Source organism: Podarcis liolepis (assembly GCF_965112155.1).
Source record: "Podarcis liolepis genome assembly, chromosome: 8".
Lineage (NCBI taxonomy): Eukaryota > Metazoa > Chordata > Lepidosauria > Squamata > Lacertidae > Podarcis > Podarcis liolepis.
This window is the reverse complement of record NC_139560.1, coordinates 7,497,675-7,517,688: the sequence shown is the minus strand read 5'-3', so window position 1 is coordinate 7,517,688 and position 20,014 is coordinate 7,497,675. Positions and strand designations below refer to the sequence as shown.

The following is a 20,014-nucleotide window of genomic DNA, read 5'->3' as shown; positions in this document are numbered from 1 at the left end:
GTGTTGCTGTCCTCTTCCCAATTTGGCATTGATTCCATCAGCCTCCCTGACAATATGAATGCCCACAAGGTGTAAGAAGCAACGAAGGGGATCTGGTCCTCATCAACAGAGAGGAACTGAGTGATGAAGTAGAAGGACTGGGAAGCTTAGAAGTAAATGAACATAACCTGTTTGCTTTAATGATACAAAAGCATGGGAAAGCTGAGTGTAGTCAGCTTGCACTCAGAAAGGAAGGTGGAAAGTATCATTACGGATAAGCTGAGGTGTAAGAAGGGAATGTATATGAAATGGAAGAGAAAGAAAATCGGAAAGGAAGAGTATACTGTACAGGTGTAGCCAACAGCTGCAGGGAGAAGGTCAAGTAGGTCAAAGCTCAGAATGAGCTCAGGCTTTCAAGAGATATTTAAAATAATGTAAAGTGTTTCTTTGGCTAATGCTAAACGGCACATATTTTCATACCAAAACAAAAATCACAAACCCTGCAAGCTTTTCCATTTTGGGGCAGCTGAGGTTCCATCAGCTGCCATCATCTATGAGATCTGACACCTTTCAATCAATCATCCCATAGACTGAGCTTCTATGTCTGTGAGATTCTGTATACACCATACACTGAAATTACATTATCCACCCCCGCAAGAATCTCAAGAATTATGGGGTGTTTTCTATGAGTTGCAGATCTCAGCATCCTAACAATCTACAGTCCCCACAATTATGAGGCTTTCTAAATTTGACATAAGTTTTTGTGTGACCCTGTTAACTAGTTTGAGCATGGCAAAATAAGGGCAAGGCGTAACTCTCAGTAATAAATAAAGATATTTCTCCCAGTTACATGACAGAGCTATTATTATTACTATTTGTTATTTATTAAATTTGTATACTGCCCTTCATCCAAAGACCTCAGGGGGGTTCACAAAATAAAAATACATAATAGAGCCAAAGCAAAACAAACCAATCACAAACCAATTCCCTGGTTCTTCCTTCTCTGCGACTTTCTGACCCACATTTCTCAGTAATGTCTTTCTAGGACCTTCGAGTCATAAATTTCCTCCTAAACTAGCATCTTGATAACCAACGAGCAAAATTCTTCCTGCCATATGATGTTTGCAAACTGAGCAGAGATTAAGAGGAAGGGGTGGAGCTCTAAACAGTTTCCAGGGAACTTTGATGACATGTCAGTTCTTTTCTTTTCTTTGTAGTTGCATTTATTTCTGCACATCTTCCAGCACAGAATATTATACCTCTTGCTGCTGCCTCCCAAGTATCTGTCTAAAGATTGCTGATCAGCAGTTTCTCCCAGGTATGTGAATTTCTCAAGTTGATGTAGCTCGTTCACAAAAGCAGGAGGGCAACCATATCTGAGTGGCGGGGGGGGGGGGGTTGTGTTTTTCAGCCAGCTTGAATCCCCAGAGTTTTCTGTTAGAAGTATAACAGGTCAAAGTCTGGGGTGATCATTTTAGGCTGTGTTTATGGAAGACAATCTTACTCGGCTGCAAGTGATCACCAAAGAAGATTCTTTTAGACCTGGTCTACCAGGGCAAAGAGCTGGAGCATATGGGATCCTAGGCTGAGAGGGCACCACTGCTACTTTTAACCTTTACTAAACGAGAAATGCCTCCTGATTCTTTAGTATATGCTGATATAATTTTATTCTTGTAATACATGTGTACAGCTGTGTGCATGTATCTTTCAATAACGGTAAAACTTGCTTAGATGGAAACCACATATCACGTGCAAGTGAATAAGCTCCAAGGACTGGTGACAGGGAAGTTTTATTCTGTATCAAAATCTGATGCCTAATTAAAGTCTCCTAAAATTATATACTTATTTCATAAAATATATGTACTGCTTGATCGTAAAACAAAACAAAACAAAACCTCAAATTATTTTGTAATAAATGAAATTAAAAAGTTCTTTAAGTTTCCTAAAATGAAATTCCATTGAAACCCATTGAAATTAACGGATCTAAATTAATAATGGCCATTGATTTTAGTAGGCTTAGTCTGGGTGAACATTAGCTGAATACAACCCAAACACTTGAATGGCCCTAAATATGCCTAGATTGAAGACTTTGGAAGGACTTCTTGTTGCCCTAACGAGGAGAAAAAAGGGGTGTGATGATACATCAAGAAAAAGAGAATGGGGTGCAAAGAGAGAGGGAGAAAGAGAGAGACGACTACTTAGGATTGGCTGTGGAAGTTTCATAAGAAGCATTATGAATATTTTGATGCATGAGATTTTAGGCACCATAAATGGAAGCCATTCTCCTTGCTCTCTTTCTCTATGGAAGCACTATTCTGAAGAGTATAGAATCATAGAATCATAGAGTTGGAAGAGACCACAAGGGCCATCGAGTCCAACCCCCTGCCAAGCAGGAAACACCATCAGAGCACTCCTGACATATGGTTGTCAAGCCTCTGCTTAAAGACCTCCAAAGTAGGAGACGCCACCACACTCCTTGGCAGCAAATTCCACTGTCGAACAGCTCTTACTGTCAGGAAGTGGAATCTTCTTTCTTGTAGTTTGGATCCATTGCTCCGTGTCCGCTTCTCTGGAGCAGCAGAAAACAACCTTTCTCCCTCCTCTATGTGACATCCTTTTATATATTTGAACATGGCTATCATATCACCCCTTAACCTCCTCTTCTCCAGGCTAAACATGCCCAGCTCCCTTAGCCGTTCCTCATAAGGCATCGTTTCCAGGCCTTTGACCACTTTGGTTGCCCTCCTCTGGACACGTTCCAGTTTGTCAGTGTCCTTCTTGAATTGTGGTGCCCAGAACTGGACACAGTACTCCAGGTGAGGTCTGACCAGAGCAGAATACAGTGGCACTATTACTTCCCTTGATCTAGATGCTATGCTTCTATTGATGCAGCCCAGAGTAATCTCTTTGATTTCATTTAGACCCACAAGATTGTTTCAGAACTTCAGCTGTTATGATGGTTCTAGAGACTTATCTGCTTATCCAGATTTAAACAATAGTTTTGTCACTGGATATCAAAATAATAGCAAAAAATGAGCTAATTTTCCCCCAAAGTTAACAAAATATATAATCACCACATAAAAATGTAATAAATAAAGTTGAGAGGACAAATTTTCTCCCTGCTAAATGTGACAGAGTAGATTTCTCCCTAGGTAAAGGTAAAGGGACTCCAGTCGTGGCCGACTCTGGGGTTGCGGCACTCATCTCGCTTTATTGACCGAGGGAGCAGGCGTACAGCTTCAGGGTCATGTGGCCAGCATGACTAAGCCGCTTCTGGTGAACCAGAGCAGCTCACGGAAATGCCGTTTACCTTCCCGCTGGAGCAGTACCTATTTATCTACTTGCACTTTGATGTGCACTATTTATCTACTTGCACTTTGGCAGGAGCAGGGACCGAGCAACAGGAGCTCACTCCATCACGGGGATTCGAACCGCCGACCTTCCGTGTCCCTAGATTTGTCCCTAGACAGCAACAGCTTGGCTAGAGAGTTAACTACTCTGAGGCCATGAGCCAAGGGAGCTCACCCACATATCCAAGGATTAAGCTATAGATTACACTGTTTCAGATTTATAGGAGCCTGGAATGCTTGGAAGCTTTCGTAATTCTAGTCCTTTGCAGACCCTTCAAGTAGACTTTAATAAGACTGTTGTCATTTTAATCCCAATCCTTTGTGTCTTGTGTGGGTGCAATCACAATCTGAGAGGGTGCTCTTGGGCTTAGCTTCTCCGTCTGGCTATTCCAGAGGCATCTAGCTGGCCACTGTGAGAACACGAAGCTGCACTAGATGGTCCACTTGTGTCATCCATCTGGGCTTTTCTGGTGTCCCTCTCTGCATCCAGTGTGGTGTCCAACTCCTTCTCCAAACTTCAGAATTGGGTCCAGGATGAGGCAGTTCATCTTCAGGTTGAACCAGCATGGTCTGCCCTGATTCAGGAACCCCTGGATCAATGTCATAGGGCGGATGGTTGTGCACAGCTCTAGTGAACATCTGCCAATCTCTTCTACTTTTTAATAAAGTCATAACTTTGATTTACAACACTTGAAATCATTCTCATAGTTCATAGTAGTTATTTTATTTAGGTATCCCACCATGGAAGGAAACTCTATACATCATTTTAACATCACAAGGGAACTGGATGTGACGGACATCTGGTAAGTATATACAATAATAATAAAAATAAAAAGGCAGAGAATGTGGCCTCTGTCAGGTTACTAAAAAGAGGATGTGACCTTCAGAATTCCACCCTCCAGATTCATTTTATAGTTTTTTGTTTATTTAGCACATTTATCTCACACCTTTTTCTCTAAAGAGAACGGGCAACACAAGAGCAGGGCCTTCTCTGCAGTGGCTCCCCATCTGTGCAATGCTCCCCCCAGGGAAGTTTGCCTGGCACCTTCATTATACACCTTTAGGCACCAGGCAAAAACGTTCCTTTTTAACCAGGCCTTTGGTTGATCCAATTTACATCCTATGCCCTTTTAAAATGTGGTTTTTTTTGGGGGGGGGGCTATTGGGTTGTTGTTTTTATTTTTATTATGTATTTTGTGGTTTTATATCTTGATTTTATTCTGTGAACCGCCCTGAGACCCCTGGATATAGGGTGGTATATAAATTAAATATATTATTATTATTATTATTATTATTATTATTATTATTATTATGAGCTCATGGTGCCATGCATGGTTCTCCCAGTCCTCCTTTAATCTTAGGCTGGATTAACGCTCAAACTCTTTGCATATGGAACTCTCGGAATTGTAGCACTCTCAGTGCCTTTAACAAACTGCAACTCCCAGGATTGTTTGGGTGGCCATCAATGTTTATCATAATAATGTAAAGGCATGGTGTGGCCACCACTGACTTGGGAGTTTTTGAAAGAAATGTTGGGAATCAGGTAAGAGACTCACTCAGTAGAAGTTGCTCCCAGTCCCATTCGCACCCAAATCAACGTGACTTTGACAAATGAGGAGTCAGGGTTGTAGGTAGTGTGGCTTGTGTATCCGTTGTGTAGATCATTTGATTGACTGCAGAATAATGATTACTCTTGTTCTCTTTCTTTTTGCAGGTATTGGCATGAAAGGATTACCGAAGTTAAAATTTATGTAAATGGTATTGTCAAGCAACCAAATAGTCGAGCAATAACAGAAGCTTACAGTGGTTCTGGAGACATACCTGATTATCTTAACTCAAATGAGACTATCATATTTAGAAATTTAAATAATAGCACAACTGCTGCCTCCAGCATTGTTTTTGCTGAGTTTGTAGCATCGAATGATCTGGTTTTCTCCAAATTAGCAAAGTATTTAATCAACAGCTTCATTGTCATTATTTGCATTTTGGGGCTTTTTGGTAATGGGTATGTCATCTGGCTTCTTGGCTTCAAAATTAAGAGGAATCTTTTCACCACCTATGTTCTGAACCTTTCCATTGCTGACTTTGCTGTCCTTTTATCTCTAATGAGTACTGCTGCATTTGCTTCTGCCCTTCGTGTGACGAGTGAATCTCACATTCTCAACAGCGTTTTTCTATTATTTTTTGAACTCTTTTGCTTCACATATTCTACCAGTCAGTATCTACTGGCAGCTATCAGCGTCGACAGGTGTGTAGTTGTCCTCTTCCCACTTTGGCATCGATTTGACCGGGGACCAAACTCATCTGCCATCATATGCACTATAATACGGATCTTCTCCTTCCTGCTTTCTGCAATCCATTTCGCTCTCCGCATGACTGGCAGATTTGGGGCATCCCTTTTACACTACCAGCTGCTTGTAAATGCTCTGCTTTGTACGCCTCTGATGTTCATCTCTTCTCTGATCTTGTTCATCAAAGTGTGCTGCAAAGCACAACAACGCAAGCAAGGAAAACTCATCACGGCTATCTTGCTTGCCCTCCTTTTCTTTCTCATCTTTGCTTTCCCACTGAATGCAGTTTATGTAATCTATTGCTATTATTTCCCCCACCTTCACAGTCTCATGCTAATCGGCTTTGGGTGTTCTTCTGTAAACAGCAGCATCAACCCAATCATTTATTTTTTAGTTGGAAGGAGAGGACGGAAGAGTCCTTCCAGGGTATCCATGAGAGCTGCAATCTCAAGGGTGTTTAAGGATGTGGGAGACTGTACAGAAGACAAGAAATCCAGAACAGAGAGTAAAGTTATGATTTGACCGCCTATGAGTGGCGTCTTAGCAGGGTTCCTACTGTGTGAAATCTTAGATTTCCTGATGGATTTTTATAGGCAGGCCTCACTTCTATCCCTGGGGATGGTAAAAAAAAAAAAAAAAGCTTCTCAGTGTGAACCAGCATAGCCATCTTCCTTGTACTCCTCTGTACCTTTGCTTCTCCAGTGCATGAAGTTTATATAATCAATTAATATTATTCCCACTTTCCCAATCTAATGCTCATTGGTTTCAAGGGTTCCTCTATTGATGGTATCAACCATCATGGAGGGGATGCCAGCTCATGGGTACTTACAGGCATCTCTAGTGGGACTGTGGGAAATCAGCCACCAGCACATACGTGGCAATGCATGTAATATTCAATAAAAGAGAGTTCCCGGGGCTCGCCCCGGCAGACGCCTCTCTCACATGACACCTGCTACTCGTCTGTCGTTATTCCAACCCAACAGGATTGTGGGAAAGTACAAAAGTTCTGGCTCTCTGTGATTAAAGAGATTAATTGCACTCTCCTCAATTGAGGTTCCCAGAAACAGCTTTTCAGAGGCATACTCAACGAATGTGAAAACCTTCCCAAAAAGACTTCTAAAAAGAATTTACTAGTTTTGTCAAAATTAATTTGACTCCTCCCAAAATTAGGTCTAAGAGAGTTATTAACCTATTTTTCAATTCCACATCTGGAAAAACCAAGTTGAAGGAAAAGAGATTATGACTTAACATCAGAAATAACTTTCTGACACTAAGAGCTGTACAACAGTGGAACAGACTCCCTCAGGAGATTATGGACTCCCCTTCATTGGAGGCTTTTAAGCAGAGGTTGGAAGGTCATCTGTCATGCATGCTTTAGTTGAGATTCCTGCTCGACTAGATGACCTTTGGGGTACCTTCCAACTTTACAGTTCTATGAGTCTATGAACCCAGGGATATATAGAAGGTCTCCATTTCTAGGTCCAATAGCAATGTCTGTGTGGCTCGGTACACATCATACACTGAAACCACATTGAAAGCACCTTATGCCCCTCCAAGTATTCTGGGAACTTAATTTACCACTCACAGAGCTACATTTTCTAGTGCCCTTAATAAACTAAAATCCCCAGAATTATCGGGGGTGGGGGAGGATAATGTGCTTTCAATCTACTTTGTGTGTTTGCCCAATTTACTGCAGGTGAGTGATAGAGATCTGGTGTGTTTCTTGTTTTTGTGGATGTGGATGCCTGCTACTGGAATGCAGCTTCCAAAAGCTTTCCACCACAATAGATATTGAGATAGTGTGTGCCACATTTAGCAGGTATCAAGGGAGAATGAGCAGAGTTGTTTTTTGAAGCAGGAGAACTGAGGTTTTTAGAGATGGAAGGGAAAAGGTAATTTCCAGGAACATACCGAGAAACAAGGAATGAGTGAGTGAGGATGGGGGACCTGACAGTTAAGCATGAGACACTTCTGCTGGTTGGTGGCAAAGCATGGAAATCCTGTGAATAGAATTGAGGGGGTCGGGGATCCATATATGTGAATGATGGGATAAGTGAATGACAGCTGGAGTACCAAGGAATAACAGAATGAATAGATTGGTGCACCAAGGAAATTCATAAAGTAGAAGATCACCATATACCCTGTAGGCCATGAGCAGAGAGACTGTAAACAGAATTAGTTGCAGATAGGTAGCCGTGTTGGTCTGCCATAGTCAAAATAAAAAAATTCCTTCCAGTAGCACCTTAAAGACCTACTAAGTTAGTTCTTGGTATGAACTTTCGTGTGCATGCATCTGATCTATGTATCTGAAGAAGTGTGCATGCACACGAAAGCTCATACCAAGAACTAACTTAGTTGGTCTTTAATGTGCTACTGGAAGGAATTTTTTTATTTTGATTATGTAAACGGAATTGTAACTGAAAAAGAATGGAATGTTTTTTGCCTTACTGTGCAAGGAAAAGGAATATGACTGACTAAATATCAAGGTCAAAGGACAGAGAAGAATCCAAAACAAAGACAGAGCCCATCCTCCTTTCCTCTAGTACCCACTGATGTTGCTGCCTTAGGACATCACCTTGAACACTCAGGAAAGAAGGGACCTCCATCCAACTTACTGACTTGCATTGAGATCTTTTTCCTTTATGTTGCTTCTTACAATTTATGTAATATTGTATGTATATCTTTAGGTTTCTTGTGTATCTCTGACCCCATTGACCAGCCTGAGCATGGCAACATGAAAGCAAAGAATAACTGTAATCAATAAATAGATTTCTCCTAGTTACATTGCAGAGTACTTGTCTGGTTCCTCCTCTGAGACTTGATGACTCATGGTTCTCAGTAATGCCTTTGTCAAGAATCTCAGCCTAAATTAGCTATCTTGAGTACCAATGAAGAAAATCCTTCCTCTCACATAATGTTGGGAAACTGTTTAACACGGATGAAGAGGAATGGATGCAGCCCTAAACTTCTTGCAGGTGTCTTCTTGCTGTCTTCTCCACATACTGTATGTCTAAAGATGGCTGATCAGCAGTTTCTCACAGGGATGTGAATGTCTCGAGCTGATGTAGTTCATTTGCAAAAGAAAGCAGGGACCACAGCTGAGTGGCAGAGGGGTACATGGGTAGTTCTGCTGGAAGGATTCTGGCTCACCAGCTTGGGAAACTTCTTCGTGACATCTTGGGAGCCACTACAAGCCAGTGGGCCACCCTCATTTGTGACCCCTGGATCAATGTCATAGAGCAGATAGATTGGGCTGTGCACAGCTCTAGTGAACGTCTTTTTCAATCTTTTCCACTTTGACAACTAAGTAACAGCATTTAAAATTATTTTGGTAATATATAGCAGTTATTTTATTTTAGATATCCCAACATGGAAGGAAATCCATTGCATCCTCATAATGTGATGTGGTGGGCATCTGCTAAGTACAGTAATAATACGGCAGAGCACGAAGCTGCTATCTGGTTACTAAACAGAGAGTATGTCCCCCAGTCCTGGATTTATTTACTTATCATTTATTTGTTTCTTTTCCAAAGAGCTCAAGGTGGTGTACATGGTTTCCCCTCTCCTCATTTGAACCTCACAACAACCCTGTTTGACAAAGGCTGGCCCAAGGTTACCCTGTGAGCTTCAGATCAAGTGTGGATTTGTCAGTCAAGAATGTCCAGAATGAGGAATTAACTCTTTATTGTCAAAAGTACACTTACAATTTATCAACATGCCCCTCAGTCCTACATCTCTTAGCTAAGATGTGGAAGGCCTTGACTCTACACCAGCCTAACCTATCTCTCACTCCTTCTGCACCTGTTTTTCACTCTCCAAACCTGCAGCTTCACCTGCTTCTGACTCTCGTCTCCTGGCTGTTACAGGGACCCCCAGATCAATGATCCCTTCTTCCGTGTCAGTCGCTAGCCTCCGTTCTCTCAGCACCCATTCACCAGTATCCTCTGTGTAACCTCTGAGGAAGCCAGGAAAGCACCTTCTTGGTCAAAGTGACTTATTTACCTGAAACAAAAAATGGGTGCTGAGGAGCAACTATTGGCCCAGTTGATGACAAGCCAAAAACACTTTCTGAAGAAACTGAAGCACTTCCCTATTACAGCAATTCTTGGTATCCCCTTACTGCATTCTAAGAAGAGGACAGCAGTTGCCTTGAATAATACACTGATATGAAATCTGCTGATATAAGATAAGGGAAGTAACAGAAGAAGCAAAACCAACGTTTTCTTTTTTGCAATGTGGCAAGAGCAGAAATACACATCAACAGCTTCCATAATGTGCCAGCCTAAGGAATGCATTTCTTTATTTCTCAGTTTTATTTCATTACTACATTCTTATATTTCAGAGTTTGTATGTCTTTATCATACAGAGTGTGTGTGTTCCTGGCACTGGACAATCGGAACAGATTAGGGCTTCTGCTAGTTTGCCGCCCACCTCGCTGCCCAGCAGTCTCCCTGCTTGAGCTGACAGAGCTGGTTTCAGAGGTGGCATTGAGGATTTCCAGACTGCTGGTTCTGGGAGACTTCAACATCCATGCCAAAGCAGCTGCCTCTGAACTTCATGGCCTCCATGACAATCATGGGGCTGTCCCAAGATGTCAGTGGTGCAACGCAGATGGCAGGCCACACTCTGGACCTTGTTTTCTTGACTGGGAAGGAAGAGGGTGACTTGTTTGCAAAGCATTTTGGAGATAAAATTGCTTGCCTCTAGCAAGACTTTGCTGTTACAGCAAATGAATTTCATGGGGTGTCCAGAGCATAGTCTACTCCTATTGTGTTAAATGAGTTTCAGTTGGTAAGGCTCGAGTATGTGGACATGGTGTTCGGATTGGTCAGCGTGACCACTTGTACTCTAGACCCCTACCCCTCTTGGCTGATAAAAACCAGCAGGGACGGAACAGCTGGCTGGTCCTCTTTATGAGAGGGGGTGGTCCCTGCCTGTTTGAAGGAGGCAGTGGTAAAACCACTCCTTAAGAAACCTTCCCTGGATTTGGAAAACCTAACTGACTACCAGCCAGTTGCTAATCTCCCTTTTCTGAGCAACGTTCTGGAATGAGTGGTCACAGACCAGATCCAGGCACATTTAGAAGAAACTGATTTTCTGGATCCATTTCAATCAAGGTTTAGGCCCCGTTTTGGCACAGAAACTACTTTGGTTGCCCTGTTTGATGACCCCTGTTGAGAGAGAGGAGACAAAGGGAAACATGTCCCTGTTGATTCTTATGGACCTCTCAGTGGCTTTTGATACCATTGACCATGTTATCTTTCTTAAGCGACTGTCCGAACTAGGAGTGGGTGGTACCTCTTGGCTGTGGTCCCAGTCCTACTTGGATGGTCGTTCCCAGAGGGTGTTGCTTGGGAAATGCTTTTCAGACCCATACAATGTGGGGTTCCACAGGGCTCAAGCCTATCCCCCACATTATTTAACATCTACATGAAACCACTGTGGGGATATCTGGAGGTTTGGAGTTCACCTATTCCAAACTTGTTAATTCCAACAGACCTCTGATTGGAATTGTGCTGTAAGTAAATCAAACCTATGGCTGCTGAGTGGCAAACACCAGCAGAATTTCAAGTGGCAGGAAATTAGAAAGCTGGGCTGCCACCATCACAAAAGATAAGCGTCATTATCCAATTTAAAGATCCTGACAGATATTTCAGATTGTAGTATCTGCTATTTGTGGGTGAGGGGATAAACCATATTGTTGATTCTGTGCTCTGATATGTATACCCAAAATGCATGCAGATACAAAAAAAAAATGCCCTTCACAGCAAAATGAAGAGATTTGGTCACCGCAACTACGTGAGCAGAAATGAGCATAGTAATTGGTGAGATATTTCCTGTGGTTGAAAGCTGATAATGAAGCATGTGCAACAAATGTCATATCAAGGAAAGTTGTTGAAAAACACAAACTCTTGCAGAAACTAAATATAGTAATAGCCACCCAGAGTGGCTGGGGAAACCCAGCCAGATGGGCGGGATATAAATAATAAATTAATTTTATATTATTATTATTATTATTATTATTATTATTATTATTATTATTATTATTTTCAGTAAAGGAGGGGTCAGAAAACTTGTGAGGAAAATGTTTCACCTGTGGAAATACCTTTGCCTAAGGAAAAACCAACATCAGGACACAATCCTCTCAAATGGTCACCATTGCAATTCTAAGAGAATGAGGGAGGTGTTCATGGTGTGTTCCAGCACCTCTTTTTCTAGAAAAATAGCACTGAGTATGGGGGACCCCCTGCTCACCCTCCTGTTCATGGAGACGCAGCTCCATTCTGTCTTGCCAGAGTGGTGTATGCTTTGGATATCTCCCACTTGGACTACTGCAATGCGCTCTACGTGGGGCTACCTTTGAAGGTGACTCAGAAACTACAACCCATCCAGAATGAAGCAAATATGTTAGCCACTGGGAGTGACCGCCAGAACCATATAACACCAGTCCTAAAGGATCAACATCAGCTCCAAGTACAGTGGTACCTCGGGTTAAGAACTTAATTCGTTCTGGAGGTCTGTTCTTAACCTGAAACTGTTCTTAACCTGAACCATCAATTTAGCTAATGGGGCCTCCTGCTGCCACTGCACCGCAGGAGCACGATTTCTGTTCTCACCCTGAAGCAAAGTTCTTACCCGAGGTAATATTTCTGGGTTAGCGAAGTCTGTAACCTGAAGCGTATGTAACCTGAAGCGTATGTAACCCAAGGTACCACTGTATATTTCCGAGAACAATTCAAATTTTTGGTGCTGACCTTTAAAGCCCGAAATGGCCTCTGACCTATATACCTGAAGGAGCGTCTCCATCCCCATAGCTCAGCCCAGACACTGAAATCCAGCTTTGGGGGCCTTCTGGCCGTTCCCTCACTGCGAGAAGTGAAGTTACAGGGAACCAGGCAGAGGGCTTTCTCGTTATTGGTGCCCGCCCTGTGGAATGCCCTCCCATCAGATGTCAAGGAGATAGAGAACTACATAACTTTTAGAAGACATCAGAATACAGCTGTATGTGGAAGTTTTTAATGTTTGCTGTTTGATTGTGTTTTAAATATTTTGTTGGGAGCCAACAAATTAGTAGTAGTAATGGTAGTAGTAGTAAACTGACCAATATCTAACCTTGGTTTAGGAGGGGTCCCTGTTGTGCAATTTCTAGTGTAGCTTAGTGTCAGTATAACCATACTACTCAGAAGTTGTTGTTGTTGTTTAGTCGTTTCGTCATGTCCGACTCTTTGTGACCCCATGGACCAGAGCACGCCAGGCACTCCTGTCTTCCACTGCCTCCCGCAGTTTGGTCAGACTCATGTTTGTAGCTTTGTGGACACTGTCCAACCATCTCGTCCTCTGTCGTCCCCTTCTTCTTGTGCCCTCCATCTTTCCCAACATCAGGGTCTTTTCCAGGGACTCTTCTCTTCTCATGAGGTGGCCAAAGTATTGGAGCCTCAGCTTCACGATCTGTCCTTCCAGTGAGCACTCAGGCCTGATTTCCTTAAGAATAGATATGTTTGATCTTCTTGCAGTCCATGGAACTCTCAAGAGTCTCCTCCAGCACCATAATTCAAAAGCATCAATTCTTTGGCGATCAGCCTTCTTTATGGTCCAGCTCTCACTTCCATACATCACTACTGGGACAACCATGGCTTTGACTATACGGACCTTTGTTGGTAAGGTGATGTCTCTGCTTTTTAAGATGCTGTCTAGGTTTGTCATTGCCTTTCTCCCAAGGAGCAGGCATCTTTTAATTTCGTGACTGCTGTCACCATCTGCAGTGATCATGGAGCCCAAGAAAGTAAAATCTCTCACTGCCTCCATTTCTTCTCTTTCTATTTGCCAGGAGGTGGACCAGTGGCCATGATCTTCGGTTTTTTGAGCTTCAGACCATATTTTGCGCTCTCCTCTTTCACCCTCATTAAAAGGTTCTTTAATTCCTCCTCACTTTTTGCCATCAAGGTTGTGTCATCTGCATATCTGAGGTTGTTGATATTTCTTCCAGCGATCTTAATTCCGGCTTGGGATTCATTCAGCCCAGCCTTTCGCATGATGAATTCTGCATATAAGTTAAATAAGCAGGGAGACAATATACAGCCTTGCTACTCAGAAGTAAGACCTACTAAATTTCATGGTCCCAGATAGGACTGGGGCCTGAATTTGTTAGTCTGAAAGGTGCCACACAGAATGTTTAACTAGGTCCCCATTAAAGTTTCAGCCCTCTGCAAAAATATCATCTCTCACCCCAACTTATTTATTCGTACATTTTGTTTCCAGAAAGTGTGGCAGAATATCAAATGGAGTAGTGCATAAGAGACCAGGGTTACAATTACCACTCATCAATGGAAGGTGGTATATAAATTCAATCAATAATAATAATAATAATAATAATAATAATAATAATAATAATAATAAACAATTGATCTGCTTCAAATGGCCATTCATACTATTTACTAAGCACCATCTTGTACATCCCTCAAATTCATTTGTGAATAAAAATATAGGCTTACTCAATTTGAATTATCTAATCAAATTAGCCACTAAAACAATCTACCTACCAATTCCATGGGTTTGAATTCTGTGTCTGCTCTTTTCTTCCTTTTCTAACGCCTACTTCCTATGAAGTTTGTTATCCAGGTCTATTTCAAAATCTTCTAGTGCTTCAGTTTCCTCTTTTGATTTCTGCTTCCTTTTGTTGCTGACTAGCTCATCAGTGGCTGTTCCAGCTATAACTCTAGCTTGTGTTTCTTCGGGGACCAGTACATTTTATATCCTATGATGGGTGATTGTGAGGTAAGCACTCTTAAACAAAAGCTCCCTTTTAATTGCTTCCCCATTTGCTTTTACATGATGCTGGTTTAGGTCCCTGTTTGCTGATACTGTGGCAATTTCTCTCTGCATGCTTTCATGAGTTAGGCTTGAGATTGAATTTAAGGTGTATAGCAGCTGGTAAAAGAGAAAACAGATAGGCTGGCTGTTCATTTCAGCTATTTCCACATCTTCCAAACGTTGGAAAAACAAACAAACAAACAACCTTGTCATAACCATTAACCAAATGAGGTTAAGAGGGTAAGCATGCAAAGCTAATGTGTAATAGAAATATATATTTCTAGATACATAGAATCAAAGATTACAGATAGGTAGCCGTGTTGGTCTGCCATAGTCAAAATAAAAAATAGGTGCTACTGGAAGGAATTTTTTATATAGAATCAAAGAGTTTTAGAGTTGGAAAGGACCCTGAGGGTTATCTGTTCTCCGCTCTCTCTCCTCTCAGTCTTATCTGCGGCAGGCAGGTGCCCAGAACTGGACAGAGTACTCCAGGTCTGATCTGACCAAGGTAAGATATTACGGTTCTATTACTTCCCTTGTTTGGGATAGTTCTGTAGTCTAGAATAGCTTTTTTTGCTGCTACATCGCACGGTTGACTCATGAATCTTTTGGTCTACTACAGGCTTCCTCAACATCAACCCTCCAGATGTTTTGAGACTACAGTTCCCATAATCCCTGACCACTGGTCCTGTTAGCTAGGGATCATGGGAGTTGTATGCCAAAGACATCTGGAGGGCTGAGGTTGAGGAAACCTGGTCTACTAAGACCCCTAGATCCTTTTCACATGTACTACTGGCAAGTCAGGTGTTCTCCATCTTATATTTATGCAGTTGGTTGTTTCTGCCTGACATTCGTACCTATTCCAATTCATTTGTTGGATCTCCAATCTGTGAAGATCATCTTAAATGCATCATACATACACCATGCTGTTATACAATGTTCAGCAATGTTATTTGTTGAAAAATGATATTTGATTTGTGAAATTGCAAAGTATTTTTTTTAATTAAACTACATTGTTTTTTCATTATCCTCCCTCCCCTTGACCTCTTTGCTCATTTGGTCAGTTTGTTATTAACATCTATTCTCTTAAACCCAAAGTACCCTTGTAACTGGGTTTTATTTGTCATTTTATTTAGACATCAGAAAATTGTCCTAGCCTTGGCATGGGGTAAGTGCATTTTTAAAATGATTTCATGTTCAGTATAAGCAGTGTATACATTCATTTCACTGTAAACCTGAGAACGTAGGCGTGACAAAGCACAAGTGATTAATACGGAACAATATCTTATAGAGTTTTCAAAACAATAGCCAGAGATTTCTATTTTGGATTCTCTCAATTTCTCATGTTTCCAGTTCTTCACATTTCTGCAGAATTTTGAATTTTAAAAAAAGATGATTTCCTCGTGTATTTTTCAAATATTTTAATGTAACTTAGAAGAAAGTTACATTTGTTAAAATAAAGATATTTTGTGTGCAGTTTTGAATAATGAGTACACTTTTGCAAGCAATTTCACATAATACATGCATTTTTGTAGGAATTTCTTGGCTGGAGAACTGCATCACAAAATGCAGATAAGTGTGAATTTCAAAGAAAAAATGTGCTGCTGTTTTGCATTTTGGTTCAGGAAGTTCAAATTAGATAGTTTCTAATTAAAATGCAAAGAAATTCAAATCTATCCGCCATCTTCAGTTCTGCGATTAGCAAAACCTTCATAGCAACAATCTCAGCTTGATCCAACAATCCTGTGTTCAAGAAAAAGGTTTAGCCCTTTGTCACAAAAAGTGGAGGCGAATAAATACCACTGATAGACTCACTCCCCTTCCCTTTATTTAAAATTTCCTGGATTAAAGAAAATTTTGGGGGCTGTTGGAGGAGAAGACCACAGGGAAGTACTTCCCCTTTTCTGAGAATCATTTCCTAACTCATAATCATAGAATCATAGAATTTTAGAGTTGGAAGGGCCCCAAGGGTCATCTAGTCCAACCGCCCGGCAATGCAGGAATCTTAGCTAAAGCATCCATGACAGATGGCCATCCAACCTCTGCCTAAAAGCCTCCAATGAAGGGGAGTCCATAATCTCCTGAGGGAGTCTGTTCCACTGTCGAACAGCTCTGTCAGATTTTTTTTTTAATGTTTAGTCAGAATCTCCTTCAACTTGAAGCCATTGGTTTGAGTCCTACTCTCTTCCATGTCACAGCCCTTAAGATATTTGAAGATGGCTATCATATCACCTCTCAGTCTCCTCTTTTCCAGGCTAAACATACCTTCAACTTCTCTTCATAAGGCTTGGTTTCCCAATCCTTGATCATCTTAGTTGCCCTGCTCTGCATATGTTCCAGCCTGTCAAAATCCTTCTTAAATTGGGGTGCCCAGAATTGGACACAGTATTCCAGGTGTGGTCTGACCAAGGCAGAATAGAGTGGTACTATTACTTCCTTCAATCTGGCCACTATACTGCCGTTGATGCAGCCTAGGATAGCATTAGCTATTTCCTAACTTGCTAATGAATCTCAACATTTCACCTACTTTGTATCAATATTTACTCAATAGTTGTAAAAATGGAAAATCTACCAAACAGTTAACTTTGAAGGTTCCAGGAAAATGTGTACCGCCATAGCTACACAGGTATTGATCTAGACAAGAAGAAATCGGTATTATCTCTTTGCTGCTTAGATTGATCACTGATTGGGTCATGCTGACTTTAGAGTTAATGAAGGTGAACCTAGACATCATATCAGGTACTGAGATCTTTCTATCTCTTCCAGGGAAAACTATTTTGAGGAAACAGGTGATTCAGATGTAACCCAAAGCATTGCCAACAGGATAATTATCATCATTTGTATGTTTGGCTTCCTGGGGAATGGAATGGTCATCTGGCTTCTGGGCTTCCACATTAAGAGGAATCCTTGAAAAAATACCAACCAGCTTATTTTGAAGACTCACGAAAACTGTGTAGTTCCTTAGGTGGACAAGTGTTGAACTAGACAAGAAGAAAATCAAATTATCTCTTTGCAATTGGATAGTCCTAACTTTTGATGATAGTTAAGGCTATAGTTAGTGTATATCCAAAAAAGATTTCCTGTTATCTCTTCCAGGATAGAGTATGGAGAGCCAAAACAGTCTTCTGGAGATTCAGATGATGGCTCAACTGTTTCATTGAAGTTAACCCAAAACATTGCCAACAGTGCCTTTATCATCATCTGCATCTTTGGCTTCCTGGGGAATGGAATGGTCATCCGGCTTCTGGGCTTCCACATTAAGAGGAATCCTTTCACCACCTACATCCTGAACCTCTCCATCGCTGACTTTGGTGTCCTTGCAGCTCTCCTGACTATTATTTTGCCTGTTGTAACTTTCTATGAGAAATCTCATGTTGCTGTTTTGTTTAGAAAAATATTGTATGAACTATTTTTCTTCACGTATTCTGTGGGCCAGTTTCTACTGACCGCCATCAGCATCGACAGGTCTGTGGCTGTCCTCTTCCCACTTTGGCATCGATGCCACCGACCGGCATGTTTATCCACCATTATTTGTGCCCTGATATGGACCCTCTCCTTCCTGCTCTCAGGCATTCACCTTACTCTCCTACTGACTCAGAGCTTTCCAAACTCTAACCTAGTGTACCAGCTTATTGTAAATGCCCTCATTTGCACTCCTCTGATGGTCACCTCCACTCTGATACTGGCCCTCAAAGTCTGCTGCAAATCAGAGCAGAAGCAACGCGGGAAGCTGCTCACCACCATTTTACTTACACTTCTTTTCTTCCTCATCTTTGCTTTCCCACTAAATGCCATTTACACTGCCATCTATTTTAATGAGAAGAATATGATTCTAATGGAGGTTGGTTTTGTGTGTGCCTCTCTGAATAGTAGTGTCAACCCACTGATCTATTTCCTAGTTGGGAGGAGACAGAAAAAGGGCCAGTCCAGGGTCTCCATGAAAGCTGCACTCCAGAGGATTTTCAAGGATGAGGAAGAATCAGCATCCAAAACTGAAAACTCGGTTATGATAGCAACTTAAGGCCTTAAGGCACGACTGGCCAATCCTTTATTATCATAAGCACAATAATGTACAGAGGGTAGTCTTTGGTGTGAAAGACTTCTTTTAATGCCTTTCTATCTCATGTACAACATAGGAAATTTAAACTAGGAGTTTTGTATTGTAACATTTGCTTTGGATAGAGCAAGACTGTGGCAATGGGCCTTGGACAGAAGGTCTGCTTGAGCGTAGCCTTCTTCACCCCTATATTTTTTGATGGGTCGGGCTAAAGCTACTCTCCCCACCAACTCCCTACGCCATAATTTTGATTGGCGTTTCAGCCTCTCAGAAAGTACACAAGTAGACTGAACAAAGCACGCAACTTCAAGCTGGACAGCAGTGGGACATGACCACAGTCCCTTGCTCACGCTGACTGCAGTGGCTGTGAACCGCCTTGATCTCAAAAGGTATAGGGTGGTATACTAATTTAATGCAGAATGAAATAATTATAATAATTGCATGTATCTTATATTGTTCTTTTTCGTTTCTCTGTTGTTCTTTTTCATTTCTCCATTGCTCGCTTGCATTTCATTTATGTATTCCTTTCATTCTTATACCACAGAGTTTTATCTTAATCATTTCTCAGCTGCAATTTAAATAAATTTTTCGATTTTATTGTACTTTGCATCTGACTCCAGTCCTTACTGAACAGCACACAACAATTCACTATTGAAGGTCACAGTCCATCACATTTTTGCTGCATGGGTATACGCATGTGTAGGCAACTTGTTAGTAGCTTCCATCCATTTAGCAGAGTTTCTGGGAAGCAGTAGTCAGCAATTGAAGCTACACTTTGAGAAGAAACACAGACACCATAACACTCAGTCAAGTGAATTATTTATTGACGGGTCATAAACACTTCACGGTTATATGCTATAATCGGTTCAATGCTATAATCGGTTAAATGCTATAATCATTATAGCAATAGCTGTAATGGCATACTTAAGTTTCAGTCCTTCTTTCTTTTAAGCAATGATGGAGGCAAACACAATCTATCGGCAGTCATGAAGCAGGAGTTTGGTCAGTCGTCTAGTTCTCCTTTTATTGGCACTTCCAGCTGAAGCTGTGTATGCTCAGAGTGCCTCTCCCACTTATATACGACGGTTCTGGAATCTTCTCCCTGTTTGTGGATGAATGACTCCCTTACACTCACTGGAGCAAGCTGTTTTCAGGCTACCCCCACATATCGCTAACAGCCTATATGGCAAGATTTGTCAGATCTTACAGTGCAGTGGACCTCTGGCTGAACCAGGAGCAGAGCCACGTTGAGCTATGTTGCTGTAGCCTAAAGTCCATCTATTCCAAATTTGCTAATTCCAACAGGCCTTGGAGGAGGGAGAAAGTTTGTTTTCTGCTGCTCCAGAGAAGCGGACACGGAGCAATGGATCCAAACTACAAGAAAGAAGAACTTCCTGACAGCAAGAGCTGTTTGACAGTGGAATTTGCTGCCAAGGAGTGTGGTGGAGTCTCCTTCTTTGGAGGTCTTTAAGCAGAGGCTTGACAGCCATATGTCAGGAGTGCTCTGATGGTGTTTCCTGCTTGGC

General features: G+C 41.6%; 3 protein-coding genes across 4 annotated transcripts in view; all 3 read left to right on the top strand.

Annotated features, from left to right (window-relative positions):
* The first annotated feature begins 1,216 nt into the window (after positions 1–1,216).
* Positions 1,217–6,446, top strand: LOC310713111 (mas-related G-protein coupled receptor member H-like). The gene is made up of 3 exons (XM_083516901.1): positions 1,217–1,297; positions 4,061–4,132; positions 5,044–6,446. The coding sequence occupies exons 2-3, from the start codon at positions 4,071–4,073 to the stop codon at positions 6,140–6,142; spliced, it is 1,161 nt and encodes a 386-aa protein (XP_083373027.1). The 5' UTR covers positions 1,217–1,297; positions 4,061–4,070; the 3' UTR covers positions 6,143–6,446.
* Positions 6,447–10,262: 3,816 nt separating this feature from the next.
* The window catches only part of LOC310713116 (mas-related G-protein coupled receptor member H-like), a 35,666-nt gene continuing 25,914 nt past the window's right edge, over positions 10,263–20,014 (top strand). The window contains exon 1 of one of the 2 annotated variants that reach the window (XM_083516916.1): positions 10,263–10,280. Coding sequence is in view for 1 of the 2 variants with exons in the window: in XM_083516921.1 (XP_083373047.1) it covers positions 15,595–15,599 (5 nt within the window). In the remaining variant the exon portion in view is untranslated. Of the gene's footprint in view, positions 10,281–15,571; positions 15,600–20,014 lie in introns of those variants that run through there. The other variant, XM_083516921.1, reaches the window with a different exon arrangement.
* On the top strand, positions 17,125–18,766 carry LOC310713799 (mas-related G-protein coupled receptor member H-like; the record flags this gene model as incomplete). Its single annotated transcript, XM_083518369.1, has 2 exons — positions 17,125–17,231; positions 17,528–18,766. 2 exons carry the CDS (start codon positions 17,125–17,127, stop codon positions 18,450–18,452), a joined length of 1,032 nt encoding a protein of 343 aa, XP_083374495.1. The 3' UTR covers positions 18,453–18,766.